The following is a 15,752-nucleotide window of genomic DNA, read 5'->3' as shown; positions in this document are numbered from 1 at the left end:
GCTGGTGGTCTCCAGGTTCTTCAACTTCTCGTCGACTTTCCTGCCATCTCTGCCCCTACCACTTCTTTGTAACGGTTTTGTAAAACTGTGTTTTCTGTTTCTTGCACTTTCAAGGGCGTTGAGACCATTAACAAAACTGAAAAATTCCTTAGATAAATGTTTATTGTCTTGCTGTTGCTGTTGTTGCTATGATTATTATTTGCTTTACCCTGCAGTTATCCAGGACATCAATGATGTAGAAACCTGAGAATGTCTTAAGTAGCCTCTAAGTCATGAAACATAGGAACAAGGAGAACGACTTTACTATTTATTAAAATTTTTACTCCTAATATACTTCTGTAAGTTCTATGAATTTCAGTAAGTGCAAATATTGATGGTGTGTAGTGACTGGCTTAGGTTCGTACTGCTCATGACTTCTGTCTCATACACAGACAATGGTTACACTGTTTTGATAGCAACTACCTGTTGTTCATATTTGTTTTCGATATACCTGAGCATGATAGACACTGCTCTAGGTCCTGACTGGAAGTCTTTGCAATGTTTGCGACTGTTCTAAAGGAAACATAAACGAGAGAGAGTCATTTTTTTCTGAGAAATATACTCTGTATGCAGTTACTGTATATGAACTGATGACCATCTAAGTACAGGGGCGATTTCTAGGTGATTCCGTAGAAAGTTCAAACAATAGTGTTCACAGTGTTATGAACAATCCAATTAACGATAGCAGGAGTTCACTTTAGGAAGAAAAGTTTGAAAAGAGGCTATCTTGGGTATGTCTTCTGTTGATTACATATCTATTCTGGTTTTGGACAAAAACATTTTGTTTTTGAACCGTAAATGATGTGTAGTATTTATTTATTACTTATTTATTCGTTCAATTAAAAGTGAGTTAAACTTATATTAAAAGAAGTTTTTGTGGTCCATTCTTTTAAAAATTGGGCGTGGTGTACAATAAGGTAAAAGTAAGAATCAGATAATGAGTTCAAGTTTATTTCTTGTTTATTTCTTGTTTAACAAACACACACATACACACAGCCTTACAACCTCTCACGTTTATTTAGTTTACAGAGAAGTGTGTTTGTTTGCTATTATATTTCTGTAAAGAATCCAGTTCCATAGACAATATTCTTGTTCAGTTTGTAGAAGTCAAGTAAATTATTCATGCCACTGTACTTTCATTCAGTGTTGCACCCTGTCATGTCAGTCTCTCCCTTTCTCTCTCTCTCTGTGGAACACACACGCAGAAATGGATCAACTGAAAGATTGTGAAATATTTCCTTTCCTAGTTTAATCCAGTAAACAAAATATTTCCAGGTTTAGCTGTCATGCAGAGGGAGAAACTTCCATGTGCTGGTTATTGTCTGCACCGTCACCTCAGTAGTCTCGTAGTCTGCACAACAGAAAACATCTCTGGAGGGTTAGATATCACATGGACAGCACCACGATGTGTGTGTGTGTGTGCCTGTGTGTGTGTGTGCCTGTGTGTGTGTGGACAGACTTGCACAATAGCAAAATCTTCCATCCTCGCCACGATCAAAGGAGGATGCTCACCTGATGTGGTCGCACGTGCACTGGCGGAAGTCGAAGTAGGTGCCGGCTGCACAGTCCATCACCTTGTCGCCAAGAACAAACTTGTACGGGTCATAGGTCGGCTTGATGTGAGGAGCGTTCTGGCAAGCTGACGACAAAAGAAGAAAACAAGGAAGACGATGAAGAAACCACTTCGATAAAACATGGTCAAGGGGAGGCGACTGCTGCACAGCGCTGATACCCGACAGACTGAAGCCAACTCAGAGCAACACAAGCCAACCAGGTGTGCATTCAGTACAACCGTTGGTTTATTTTGTATTTGTTGTTGTTGTTGTTGTTGTTGTTGTTGTTGTTGTTGTTGTTGTTGTTGTTGTTGTTGTTGTTGTTGTGTTTTGTTTTGTTTTTTATTTGGAAGGGGGTTCGGGGTTGAAATGCCATAAAATAGATGACTGGCTGGTATGACGATCAGTAAAAGATAACTGGTGTTTACCTGACTTGCAGGTGGGGTCCGACACACACCGGCCTTGGCCAGCATCAAACCTGTTGCCGTCCCCGCAGTCATGCCACTTGACCCCGTTGGCCTTGCCGTACCCGTCGACCTCGCACGTGAAGTAGGCGAAACACACGTCCCACACCGGGAAAGCCCTCACCCCGTGCTTGCAAGGGTCTACCACAGGGATGAGCATACCATGATATCATTAACTGTAATATTCCTAACTTTCTTAATAACGAGCAACGCAGCTGTACCAACAAACAAGTCAGAAAATAACAACAGATCAGTGAGTAGTTTTACGTGGGTTTACCAACTCACACCTGCCACTCTTACCTTCCTTCATCCCATACTTCTGGAGGATGTAGAGGTAGTTGGTGGATCCGGAGGACAAGTACAGATCGTTGTTTGCGTCTGTTGCTTCGAGCCTGCGCAGCGAAGTGTAGCCATTGCCGAACTTAACAATCTGGGACCCGAGGGAGGTACCCAAATTCCCGCCGTACTCCGAGGACCCATAGGCGCTAGCATAGCCTGAAGGTTTGTAGTCATTGCCTGAAGGTTTGTAGTCGTCATAGTCTGAAGACTTGGGGACAACATAGCTTGCAGACTTGGAGTTGTCATAGCCTGAAGATTTATAGTCATTGCCTGAAGATTTGTAGTCATTGCCTGAAGATTTGTAGTCAGAGCCTGAAGATTTATAGTCATTGCCTGAAGATTTATAGTCAGAGCCTGAAGATTTGTAGTCATTGCCTGAAGATTTATAGTCATTGCCTGAAGATTTGTAGTCATTGCCTGAAGATTTATAGTCATTGCCTGAAGATTTATAGTCATTGCCTGAAGATTTGTAGTCATTGCCTGAAGATTTATAGTCAGAGCCTGAAGATTTATAGTCATTGCCCGAAGATTTGTAGTCATTGCCTGAAGATTTGTAGTCATTGCCTGAAGATTTGTAGTCATTGCCGGAAGATTTGTAGTCATTGCCGGAAGGTTTGTAGTCATTGCCTGAAGGTTTGTAGTCATTGCCTGAAGATTTATAGTCATTGCCTGAAGATTTATAGTCATTGCCGGAAGATTTGTAGTCAGAGCCTGAAGATTTGTAGTCATTGCCCGAAGATTTGTAGTCATTGCCTGAAGATTTGTAGTCATTACCTGAAGATTTATAGTCATTGCCGGAAGATTTGTAGTCATTGCCCGAAGATTTGTAGTCATTGCCTGAAGATTTGTAGTCAGAGCCTGAAGATTTGTAGTCAGAGCCTGAAGATTTGTAGTCATTGCCTGAAGATTTGTAGTCATTGCCCGAAGATTTGTAGTCATTGCCTGAAGATTTGTAGACATTGCCTGAAGATTTGTAGTCATTGCCTGAAAGTTTGTAGTCGTCATTGCTTGAAGATTTGAGAGGAATATTGCTTCTTGCAGCTGCGGTTCTGCTATCGTATGCTACAGATGTGTAGCTGTCTTCATATTCTGCCGATTTGGCTGTGTGGTCGCTGCTGTACCCTGATTGCCTGTAATCGCCGTTGCCGGCAGCCTGCAGTTTGCCATAGTCTACAGGGTACAAAGATGACTTAGGAGCTTCGTACTCCTGGTTACTGTACTGATCCGATCCATAAGGCTTAGGAGGCGCATTGTATTCCGAGGGAGGGTAGTAAGGGGTGGGATGGGTAGGATAACTCTCAGGGTACTTATCCCCAGACGAGGGATAGACTGGAGGGTGGGGGTAAGTAGATGCGGGAGCGCCGGGGACAGGGTAGTACGTGGGGGAAGATGGAGATACATATCTGTAACGGCCGACGAGGGAGTTGCGACGGTAGTCGTTCCCTCGGAAAATGCTGAGGACTGGTGCCACCCAGAGCAGACACAAAGCTTGATGCATGAACCTGCCCATGTCTGAAAAAGAAGATGCCTCGACTTAGAAAAACTGCAAGATTAAAGTCCCTTACTCACTCACTCGATCTCTAGAGAACAAACTGTTTATTTAATTGACACAGGCTGTAGATGATAAGGGCGATAGAAGTTAATAAATTATTATTTATTATAAACCATACTTACTCCGTGCCATTCCTACAAACCATACACGCCTACCTACTGCGGTGTTTATTACAAAGTTGTGTAAACAAAATTAATATTGTCAGGTTTAGATAAACAGCATATACAACGCTTGATTGGTCTTCTCCTAAGGACAACGACTTAATAAAGAAATCCGCAAGGCATGGAGGCTGACAGGTTTCAAACAAGCACACATCTGTATCTTCTGTCAATTTATTCACATCTCACATGATAAAGAAATAAATAAATTTCATTACTGAATGACCCGAGAGCTCGCTGGGGTTACCAGAACGATACCGTCGTCAGTTTGACAATTTTCTGGGTTAGAGATAAATGTGAACTCTGGTCCAAAAGATGAAGCCAAAAATATTTAAATTAATCATTAATACAACTTTCTTTAAAACGATTTTCCTTTGAGATCGAAGGAAATATTTGATTGTAATAACACGCAATTAAATTTAAACTTAATTTCTTTAAAAACTTAAAATAAATCCAAGCCTGTGTAAAAACAAATCGTATCATAAATTTGTTTACTACATATTTTAAGGTTTCTACCTTTAAATTTTGATACTTCGCACTCAATATTATCTATGATATCAGAAGCAAGGCTGCTGCTGCTAAGGTAAAGATAACAAGAGTCAAAATAGTTGAGTACTCTCTGTTCGAAGTTCCAAAGGTAAAAAAATGAACAATCGAATTTTTGAAAAAAACTGTACAGACTTTGCTAAAGGAGCTCAGATGATGGGACTGATGATTTCTCTCCAAAAGCAGCCATGTCCCTCAACCTCAACCTCAACCTCAACCCTCAACATACGACCGTTGAAAGCGTCCTGCAGGTGGATGCGCCACCCCGTGTACCTACCTTTAGATGGTGCAACAGGCAGACTGTACTATTTCTGGACTTGTTCACCTTCTCTTGGGTCTGTTGGCTTATAAAGAGTCATCTGAAGATGTTAATGACAATGCGACCTCAAGGGTTACGCTATCTTCTGACAGGTGGGCCCCTGAAGGCGGAATTTCAGGAAACCATCTTTGATCAATCTGAGATAAGACATGAGGTGATATACCTGTTGCACCTTAGCGAGGTGTCAAACTACCAAAATTTAAATTCCATTGCTACACAAAGGGAAGAGAAACTGAATGGGAAAGTAAAAGCCTTCACGTATAAGAGGATGGGAATGATAGGAAGGTGGGAAAAGTCATATTAATTAGCATGTCATTAACCACAGGGGAGTGTGGACGACTTCCGAGGTCCCTGTCCGTGCTCGGCAAGACAAAACGGCTTGCGGGCGTCTGCGCAATATTTTGTATATCATTTAGGATATGTGCCCTAGTGTGAACGAGACAAGAGACTTTAAAAAGCTACCTAAATGTGCATTTAGCATTTTATATATATAGAGAGAGAGAACCATTAAGAAAAACCATGTGGTTACATAACCAAGATAATGGAGTACCTGTATACCAGATCTGAATGCCACCAAAGTTAATTTAATTCATTGCCTTTTCTACAAAAGTGTGTTGTAAGAGACATACAGACATTAAGATTAAGACAGACACACAGACAGACATATTTCGATATGAGCAATAGTAAACTAATTTGTAAGATGATTTTGATGCCTTCAGCCTGCCTTTCTTGGAGGGTTAATGCACGCTATACATTTTAGTAGTAGTAGTGGTGGTGGTGGTGGTAGTAATAGTAGTTACAACCATAAATAAATACTGGATGAGCAGTTCTAAGCCAAGATTTAAAAAATCTGCTATTTCAAGTTCTCCATCATTATATTATTGTTTACATACATCCTACATGATATAGCGACACAATTTTCAATTCCTTTCCTGACATCCTGTGTTGTCCCTTGCACCAACTCATTAGGGGCATCATCATCATCACTTTCATGGTCTGGCGATGCTGTCGTGTGTTTCGCCGCAGTTCGAGCAACAACTGCAAGGGTCGTCATCTTCATTTTCATCCTCGCATTGAAGCTCGATGTCGATGGATAAAAAAATCTTCATAATTTAGAACTGTTAAAATTGCACATTTCCGTCATCATATTCTCGCCATCGGCCACGTGTCGCCGACCCGCCTGACATCCGCTCTACCCGGCGGCTTGCGATTTTTTTTATTCTCTCCAACGTTCTTTGCTTCGATTAAACGAATTTCAGTCCCAGTAAACGAATTATATCAGGCTTATGTAATAAGATTTTTTTCGGTCCTTTTGGATTTGTTCCAAATAAGTTGCTGGTCCAATTAACCGGATTCGACTGTGTCGTTGCTATATATTGTTCCCTTTATTATTAGCAGTAGTTAAGCATCGTTTTTTTCTATATTTTATTTCTAGAAAATGACTACTTTCGTTTTATGGGAGTAAACCGTCACGCTCCATTTGTAACAATATTTTCCTGTTATTTAAGGCTCCTTGGGGTTTTCCGGTGCTTGAGAACAAGTATTAGTATCGTTTGAGCATAACAGCAAGATTTTTTGTAATCACATCAGTAAGATTGATGCCAATTTGGTTAGCTTTGAGAAGCCTCCTGTGGAGTCTGCTAAGAGATGTGCTTTCAAGTAAAACTTTCCAGATAAACCTCAAATAATAATTGCAGACGGTCGCCTAGGGCGCAGTCACGGATAGGTAGGAGCGCAAAAATGGTTTGTTTGTTTGGTTGGTTGGTTGGTTGGTTGGTTGGTTGGTTGGTTGGTTGGTTGGTTGGTTGGTTGGTTGGTTGGTTGGTTGGTTGGTTGGTGGTTGTTGTTTGTTTGTTTGTTTGTTTGTTTGTTTGTTTGTTTGTTTGTTTGTTTGTTTGTTTGTTTAAAGCGATAAATAATGTTTGGCAAAAATATGAGTTTGATAGAATTACATTTGCAGGACACCTTTCTCTGCTTGCAGCTTGACTTCACACGAGTTTCTCAGTTCATTACATGAAAGCGCCATCATCCGAGGACATGTCCAGGTGCCGCATTTGGTGACCAGCAAACCAGGGGGAAAATTGGCGGGGGTGGGGAAGGCCTGGGGTAGGAGCTAGGGAGGGGGAGCGTTGGTGGATGGGGAAGGGGTTGGTCATGGCAGGGTCCACTTAATTTTGCTACACATTTGTTTGAGGGGTTAGGTGTTATCACAACTATTATGTGCTCAATATTTTTTCACTTACGAACTTTGAACGAGAAAGCACTTAGCTAATGTCACAATTGCATTACAGTTAAAAGAAGTATTAAAGCGTTTCAGAAACAAATATCAAGGTGGGGTTAGTTGAAGGCAAATAATATATTTGATTTTCTTGTCAAATTTATTAATTCAATGTTCTCCTGTTCTCTCATCAAAGGTGTATACAGTTTTTTACCTTCTGTTATAACTCATGGTAATTACCAAATTTTAATTCAGACTGCATCTATTTTGTATAGAGTTTGACTGGATAGCTTGTTATGCTTGTTGATAACATATTTGAAATTAGTGTAGCTTAGCTAACATAATCCTCTAGTTTTAAACAAACTCTGTTTTGTGTGCATCAGATCCTGGCTCGCTGTCTATTATTATTATTAATGTATTTAAAGCAGCTCGTGGAAACCGGTGATTTGCAATGTACAACCCTTTTATTGTAAGCTTCTCGAAGAATCTCCGTCATACAGGCTCAACCACCTGTCAGGCAGATGGGATGGGAAAATGAGTGGAGGGTACAGGGAAGGTGCTGCCGAGTTCTTGTCTACATCAGTATTCAGTGGACGTGTCGCCCCTCCATAAACCTGTCAGGTGAATGTTTGAAATCCCCCTAGTGATAGACTTGCAAGTACTCGTGTGTACATGATGCACCCTCAATCGACTAACCGATGCCCTTTTTTACAAAAAGTAATATTATTAATCAAAGACAGAAAAGGAATACTCGAAAAATGTTTAAATTTTAACTAGCCATTCTTTGATACTTTTGGTTTTTAACACTTCTGGTCATAGCGAGTCCTTGTAGAACCCACTTGTCTGCTACTTTAAAGCAGCAAACACTTTCTGATCGCGGTTTTGCTTGGTGGTTTCTGTCAGATGAGAAAGACAGGAAAGAAGGATGGAAAGCACTAGCTGAGGTGTCAGTGCCTTAGTGGGGAAGGGTAGCGATAAATCTGTGACAGTTAATGACCAGTCAGATCAGATTAGCAGGACTGGAGCAGGAAGATCGGGAAAATGTCAGTTTAACTTTAAACTTAAAGACCAACCAGAAGGGTTTGTGGGGTTTTTTTTCAGATATTAGTAGATGTGGGCGATATAAACCTAACCAGTAAATTTCAGCCTCCAAAACCCATCCATTAATTATCCGCTACTATTTGCACCTGCGATCAACGGTGTACTACGTCACGTTGGTACACCATTCACAACATTGCCAGCAGTCAACACCACACAGTGTGCTACGTCACGCTAACAGTGTGCTACGTCACGTTGGTACACCAGTCACAACATTGCCAGCAGTCAACACCAATCAGAGAGAATGAGCGACGGTTTGGATTATTCGGACGCTGACAGTCTGGATTTCTCGGGGTTCTGAAAAAAACTACTTTAGCACGAAAAATGCAGGCTTTCAACATCAGAATAACCCCAACTGTCGCACTATCAATTTGTTGAACTCAAATAGCTTTGGTCAATCAGTCTGCAGAAAACATTTTGCAACTGTCAGTCAACTATCTTGATAACAGTCATTATTTATCAGTACAGCTGGCTGCATACAAAACCAGAGCATTGAGACGGTTGGTGACCTCTTCCAGTGTTGTTAAAGAGAACTGGCGAATCCTGAATTCTTATTTCATCAAACTATCAACCCACCGGTCACAGGCAACGGTCCTTGTTCCTCACTTCCCAATTTGCATTTGAACTGTTAGAATTTTTGTCTTTTAAATACTCTTCCTGTTGAGTGTTATCTCTGCTCGGTCATCTTCAAGCTTGAACAGACCCATTGGCTGAACGCATGCTGTAGGTTTTTTGTTGGTTTTTTTTTTTTTTTTTTTTTGTATTCCACTCTCGGAAATACAGTAAGCAGTTTGAATAATCCCTTTCTTTAAATTACTGTCTTTATTTTTTGGGAGCCTTGAGGCATATCTGAAATTTGGATCTGCTTTCCTCTTTCGTTTTTAAGTGAGTGAACCTAAAATCGAGGAGAAGAGGGCATTTATGCAAATTAGTGATTCACTGATTAGCCTTCAGCCAGATTATATCCGCATCATATTATGGGAAAGACCAGACGCTTTTTGCATACTAATGTTGCAAGTTTATTGGTTTAATGTTTCGGTAAATCATGGCGAGATGTTCGTTTTAAACTAACATTGTAACTTATGTAAAACTCATCCATCTTCATCGCTTAATGAAACGTATTTTTCGGTTTTAAAATTTGAATAAAAAAGTCGTTTCGGCAGAAAGGTTCAGATTTCTATCACTTTGCTTCACATTTGGAAGGATTTCAGGTCAGGTGAAGTATTCCCCCTTCCTCGCTCATGCTACATCTTCATCTGTCATAAAAGCTAAAACTAACAAAATGTTTTTTTTAAAAAGTATCGTAAATCTCAACAAGATTATTTAATCAATTAATCGTAAAAAAACATTTGTTGTAATATCTGGAGAATAAACAAGGTCTCGAATCAGCATAAAAGAGTGAAAGGCCACGTGCACAAAAATGGAAGGGAAATGAAGATCCCAAAGGAAGTTCCCACGAACTGAATGACAGGACATCTTCTCACGACCAACAGGCAGCCGCGAGAACTGAAGACGATTATAAAATAGCCCACAGAACTACAGGCAACCCTCGGGACTACAAAATAAGGAAAAAAGTTCAAAATTCTTAGTTTGGTCATGAAGTTGACCGCATGGACCAGAGGACATGAGACTGTTCCTTCAACTTCATGTCCTTTCGCATTTTGCTTTCGTGTATGCGTCGGTCCCTTTGTGGGAGGTAAAATATTTTTTGTTAAAGCCTATGGCAGAAAACTCATCGCCGTCTTCTGTAAGCCCACGTGACAGACTTGCTAAATACTAATGACGATTGAAGATGGCGTCTACTTTAACATAAAGTTTTAAAGACACCTGAACAAATGAAGTTGACAGCCTTTGACATCGCCGAAGTAAATAAATTAGGTTCTATCGTAATTTTCTTCTAGTTAAACACTCTTACTACTTTCAACTAATTTTATTTTAAGTATTAATGCTGTATCATTTTTTTTTTGTAAGTGACCTCTGTGACCGCACCTCACGAAAGATCGTTTACCTCTCTCGTGCGGCCAGGGGCTATAACCCTGCCAAGAATGCTGTCAAACTATGTGTTTGGAATTAATTCTGGTTTCAATTGTTCGATCCGGTTTCTTTGAAATTGTCAGACTACACAAACAAGGATACATGCTATAATTATCTATCGCTTAAAGGCAGACGCAGAGGAAGATTAGAAGGAGTGATGACGCGGTAGAGGGAGTGTACCCTGGACATAAAAGACCCTTGTCTGTCTCTGTGGTTCATGCTCAGAACGACTGAGCCTCTACACTTGCTGCAGAGGTAAGTGGCGATCTCACTTCATCTTTAGATGCTCGGGGCATGGGAGACTTACTGAAGATTTCGTAGTCGTTATTCCTAAGTAGTTTTTACAAAATTGGATTCTGTACCTGGCTGACTGGGTCTGGCGGCTAATGTATGATTTGAGAACGGTTGTCGCTTGTGTTGTTTTTTTTAAGATTCGGATAACAAGCAAATTATCTTTTAAGGACAATGAGTGTCCCAAATTAAAATTCTTACCGAGATAATAATTGTGCGAAGTTTTAAAACAATTATCATAAATTGTGTTATGCCTGCACCAAAACGTTTCTTTTCAAAGCTCTCATTGCAAACTAAAAATACCGACTAGGACATTCTAAAAGTGTAACAAAAAAAAAAGAAATCAGTTTTGAAACTGTTGCTCTGTGGAATAGATACCTGACTTACCGGTGGAGGTAATGAGAGGGTTGGGTTTGGCCTTCCACGTTCTTTTGATACGTTGAATCACTTTCACTGTCTCCATATCTCGTGTGTTATAAAATCTTTACCTCGATTTAAACTTGTGAGAAGTCCGAAAAAAAGTTTGTTCACAAAGCTGACATAGTAAAAATCCGACAATGCCATTTTTTATTTTTTAAAGTGTTAACTTATTCCGAAATGTTCTGTTCATAGAATTTCGCGAGGAATAAAAACAAAATGTAATATTACAAGTTTGTGGGTTTTTTAAAGTTGTTAAATACCAGCATTGATTCAACCTTTTGTATCTCTGCCTTGTACTCTCCCGAAGAAGGTTTTCATCCAGAACGCTGAATCAGAAAAAAACATAAGTTAATAATTCATTTGAAAACTTGGATACTACGATCAGTGGTGCTGAAACGTTTGTAGTTAATTGTTCATTTTTCATTGCTTTTCGGAACTGACATGATGTGATTATTGATGTGATATAATGTGATGTGACTAGGTGAAGATGTACACACTCACTGTGTGTTTTGTGCTTGCTGGCCTCCTGGTCAACGTGGCCCTTACGGGGGCTGCGGATGGTTCTTACGGACCACGGTACCCTAACGACGACAAGAGATGTGAAGGCGGGGTGCCGGCCAGTGTAGTGGAAAGATCCTTCAGAAGTAAGATTTTCATCTTGTATATGTGTACATGAAGTATGCTGAGGTTCATAAGAAACAGATGCTAACAGGATAAATATTCTTCTTTTTGCGCTGTGTGTGATTTTACTTGCTGTAAGATTATAGAATATAAAGCGAACAGACTTACTTACATATGGACTACAATACAGATGAGCGGGTCGAGTTAACTAGCGATGTCAATACTAAGGATGATGATTAGAAAGATTAGGAGGAATATTTTAGGAATAAAATACAGTAATATTATTATTGTTTCTTCTGCAGCCTGTGAGAAGCCCGTTGAAGAGGAATATTCGGAAAATTACATGTGAGACATTACTATCTTGCCTTCTATATATTCTGCTCGCTGTCTCTGTCTCTCCATCTATATAAATATATATCTTTCCTTTTTGTGTGACAGTGTGTGTGGGGGGGTGTGGGTGGTGGAGAAGCATACATAGATACAGACCGACATATTCCGAAGAGAAGTAGTACCCTCAATCTTGGAGGCTTCTACACACAGGGACCTTTGCCTTGTCCACTCCTACATCCGGTACTTTCCGACTCGCCCGTCGACCTAAGCTCCATGCATCAGTATATTAATGCATGCACCATTGTATTAATTTAATGTAATCCCCTACTGATTAATCGGTTGTGGTATTTCCCTCTTACCGTGAGACATGTCCCTAACTTGACATTTCATTCTAGTTCTAGAGAGAGAGAGTCTTCCAGGTATGCCTTTGACCCAGCCTGCCCCAACTACTTCCTGCAGAAAACTGGGTTGTCGGAATACGACGGTGAGGTGGAGTATGTGTACATCTACATGCCAGCCGCCCCCGGCACCGTCTTCAGCATTGAAGAGTGCGGCCTGGGTGAGTGTCGTGTGCACAGTTCTCTAGGTATACCCTTCTGTTCGAATGTTTTGCTCAATCACAATCTTCAGACACGGGGAGGGTACGCTTCCACCCTCCACGTAGGGTTTATTAGAGACGATGAGCCACTTCCTGTCCTTGCACCAATTTATGGAAGTTTAACCGGTTTACTCTGTGTATACGTGCACTTGTCGATAAATACACCCATGTCACCCGATGCAAAGCTCACGGGTAGCCACAAGCTGAGTGGTTAAAGCAGTCAGGTCAACTGCTGATATCAACAGAGATAGCGGTGTACTGTACCACTCCCTGCTTGTCATTTGAAATTTAAGTTCGTCATCGAAAGAGCTACATTATTCTATGAATACTCTACCCCTCATCTTTTATGGATTACCATGTCTTCTTCATCTTTTCTCTCTTTTCACCACATTTTGCTCTTTCTCGTCTCCATCTCTCTCTCTCTCTGCTCCCTTTTGACTGGCATCCTCCATCCTCTCTCCCCTCTGTACTGATCTTCTTTTAGTTCTACACCCACTTTATTTTTTCTCGGTTTCATTTTTATCCATGTTTCATTTCTCCTTTTATTTGCTTTTTTAAAACTCAAGCTGAGTGTCCGTGAAGACATTGATGCCTTCTTTTTGGTTGCAGTTGCCGTTGACGGGAATGATGTCCCTTCTGACTACCCTCCAAGATACCCTCCAACCAAACCTCCTACCTACCCTCCAAGATACCCTCCCACCAAACCTCCAACCGTCGCTCCTACCTACCCTCCAAGATACCCTCCAACTGTCGCTCCTACCTACCCTCCAAGATACCCTCCAACCAAACCTCCTACCTACCCTCCAAGATACCCTCCAGCTGAGTATCCAACCAAACCTCCAACCGCGCCTCCTGCCTACCCTCCAAGATACCCTCCAGCTGAGTATCCAACCAAACCCCAACCGCGCCTCCTACCTACCCTCCAAGATACCCTCCAACCAAACCTCCAACCGCGCCTCCTACCTACCCTCCAAGATACCCTCCAACCAAACCTCCTACCTACCCTCCAAGATACACTACAACCGAGCCTACAACCGCCCCTCCTACCTATGCTCCAAGATACCCGCCAAGATACCCACCAAGATACCCACCAAGATACCCTCCAGCCGAATACCCTTCAGCCGAATACCCTAAGGACGACGTACCAACCACTAGCAGATACCCTGCACCTACCCTCAAGGCTACCCTGCTCGTAGGTCGCACCAACCAAACATTCCATACAATGGGGATGTCTCAGAGTATTAGACTGGGACACCATATTGGCCAGAAAGGACATGGTCATCAATGGTCATCATGGTCATCATGGTCATCAGGCGAGTACCGCAGACGTTGGAATCGTGGCGGAATCTCTTCCTACAGCTTTGACTGCAACTTCCGCAAATGGTTTATGTCTGAATTGGTAAACACTACCTCTGAGCTATTTGATCTTACTATACTTGCGTGATGACTCATTAAACAAGCTGCCATTAATGCTGCCTTGGGATACATTTCTTGGTAAATGTGAGCGGATGTGACTGTCAGTGAGTGCTTGTGTTCGAGACTAAGTGTTGAGGAAGAAGAAAAGAGAGCATGTCACTGAAGACGGGCTTAAAGCTCATTATAAACACAAGCAACATACGGTAGGGGATTAAATTTCACGATGTAAACTAGCGTTTATTATTTCACACTCACTCACTCTCTCTCTCTCTCTTTTATTTCACTAACACTCTCTCTTTCTTTCCAGCTAAAAAAAAAAATGTTTGAGATATACTTTTCTCTCATAACCACGTTTTTTTGTTTTTTTGTGTGTGTGTGTGTGTGTGTGTGTTTTGTTTGGTTTTTTTTTTTTTTTTGCTTTTCTTTTGTGAAAGGGGTGGTGTCCATCTCCTCTCCTTCTCTCGATGCTTTGACCCTCTATAAGGCTGTGTATCTATTCCCGACTTCTGGGTCTACTACTTGCTCCATGCAGGTATCGAACCTGCGTACTTTCCAACACCAATCCTCTAAAGACATACAATCCACTATAAATCATCTATTAGATACTATCATGACTTTTTCCAGTTAACTAGTAAAACGAGGCGTTTGACGACAAAGCTTCCGGTTTAGTCACATTGTTTAGGCTCGCTGAGACTAACAGCGGAGAACTTCGCAAGAGGCTAAGCGTTAGTCTTGGCAGACAGACAGCAATCCACAATACACATCCATGATATTACTGACTGATGCCCTTCACGAGTCCGCTAGGGTTCACTTAACGACTCCCTGCAAATGTTCGCTAAGTGTTACAAACGTTCGCTGTTTACACAAGTATGTAATCGCTGTTTTGCCTCCTTCGATTTGGGGACGAAGTGGGGTTAGTCCACCACTACACCTTAGGCATGGAGAGGGGAGGCTACTCAGGAGGATATATATATATATCTGTCGTGTTTCATGTAAATACCTGCAAGGCAACTCTGATTTATTTTCCGCACTCATCCTGTCATGAATTTAAATTATGGATCTTTGCGCACACAGATGACTGTTTCACTACCTTGATGGTGGAGATGTGTGTCACAGGTTTGATGAGATTTAAGTTCACAGGTAATGCTCAGCACGCCTGCTAATGGCTTCATGAGGTCAGTCAAGTCAAAATAAAGAATTCACTTTATAAAACTACGGATTGATTTGGCTACATTGTCAAACCCAAAGTTGATCTCCAGGTCAAGTATCTTGCACCCCTGATAAATAACCGGGTAACAGCAGGCTATATTCGCTGAACTGTTATGTCACAAAAACAGAAGGAGAGATCGCAAAATATATTTTCTATACACTAAAGATTTGCACTTTAAGTCAATAGTGGGAATATTAAGAAATTCCTCCATAGCACGACCGAATGTGGTTAAAACTACAGGTCTTGGCTGTTGAAATGTCAGAGTTACAAAGGCCGATGTCCAAGTCACTGTTGCGCCAGTGTGTTAGTGTACGTGAACGCACACACGCACTCGCATAGACACACATAGACACTCTTACATACCTACCGTGTCTAAATGACTTACTAGGGGGCTTGTAATATTGACAACGCCTCAACAAAACCCTATTTTTTTATGTTTTATTTTATTTTAAAATAGGTTTTCATAGTTTCACTTATTCTTGCGTATTTTCTTTCTTTAATTGGCATTGAGATTATTAGTGAAGTGCAAAGTAATCAAATATTTTA

The 15,752-nt window shown here is 41.1% G+C and overlaps 2 protein-coding genes across 3 annotated transcripts; one reads left to right on the top strand and one right to left on the bottom strand.

Moving 5' to 3' along the window:
• Positions 1–1,269: 1,269 nt before the first annotated feature.
• Positions 1,270–5,076, bottom strand: LOC112565150 (pro-resilin-like). Of its 2 annotated transcripts, XM_025240466.1 has the most exons (6): positions 4,929–5,076; positions 2,750–3,907; positions 2,357–2,644; positions 2,021–2,197; positions 1,552–1,678; positions 1,270–1,390 (listed from the first exon to the last, which is right to left on the bottom strand). In XM_025240466.1, the coding sequence occupies exons 2-6, from the start codon at positions 3,903–3,905 to the stop codon at positions 1,375–1,377; spliced, it is 1,764 nt and encodes a 587-aa protein (XP_025096251.1). In that variant the 5' UTR covers positions 3,906–3,907; positions 4,929–5,076; the 3' UTR covers positions 1,270–1,374. The 2 variants fall into 2 exon arrangements, with proteins under 2 accessions (XP_025096251.1, XP_025096250.1); XM_025240465.1 differs by having other exon boundaries at positions 2,357–3,907.
• A 5,357-nt stretch (positions 5,077–10,433) lies between these two features.
• On the top strand, positions 10,434–14,050 carry LOC112565028 (adhesive plaque matrix protein-like). The gene is made up of 5 exons (XM_025240253.1): positions 10,434–10,575; positions 11,513–11,675; positions 11,955–11,997; positions 12,378–12,541; positions 13,190–14,050. Exons 2-5 carry the CDS (start codon positions 11,519–11,521, stop codon positions 13,774–13,776), a joined length of 951 nt encoding a protein of 316 aa, XP_025096038.1. The 5' UTR covers positions 10,434–10,575; positions 11,513–11,518; the 3' UTR covers positions 13,777–14,050.
• Positions 14,051–15,752: the final 1,702 nt, after the last annotated feature.

This window comes from Pomacea canaliculata, linkage group LG5, assembly GCF_003073045.1.
Source record: "Pomacea canaliculata isolate SZHN2017 linkage group LG5, ASM307304v1, whole genome shotgun sequence".
NCBI classification, from domain to species: domain Eukaryota; kingdom Metazoa; phylum Mollusca; class Gastropoda; order Architaenioglossa; family Ampullariidae; genus Pomacea; species Pomacea canaliculata.
The sequence above is the reverse complement of the archived record's forward strand: the minus strand, read 5'-3'. Positions and strand labels throughout refer to the sequence as shown.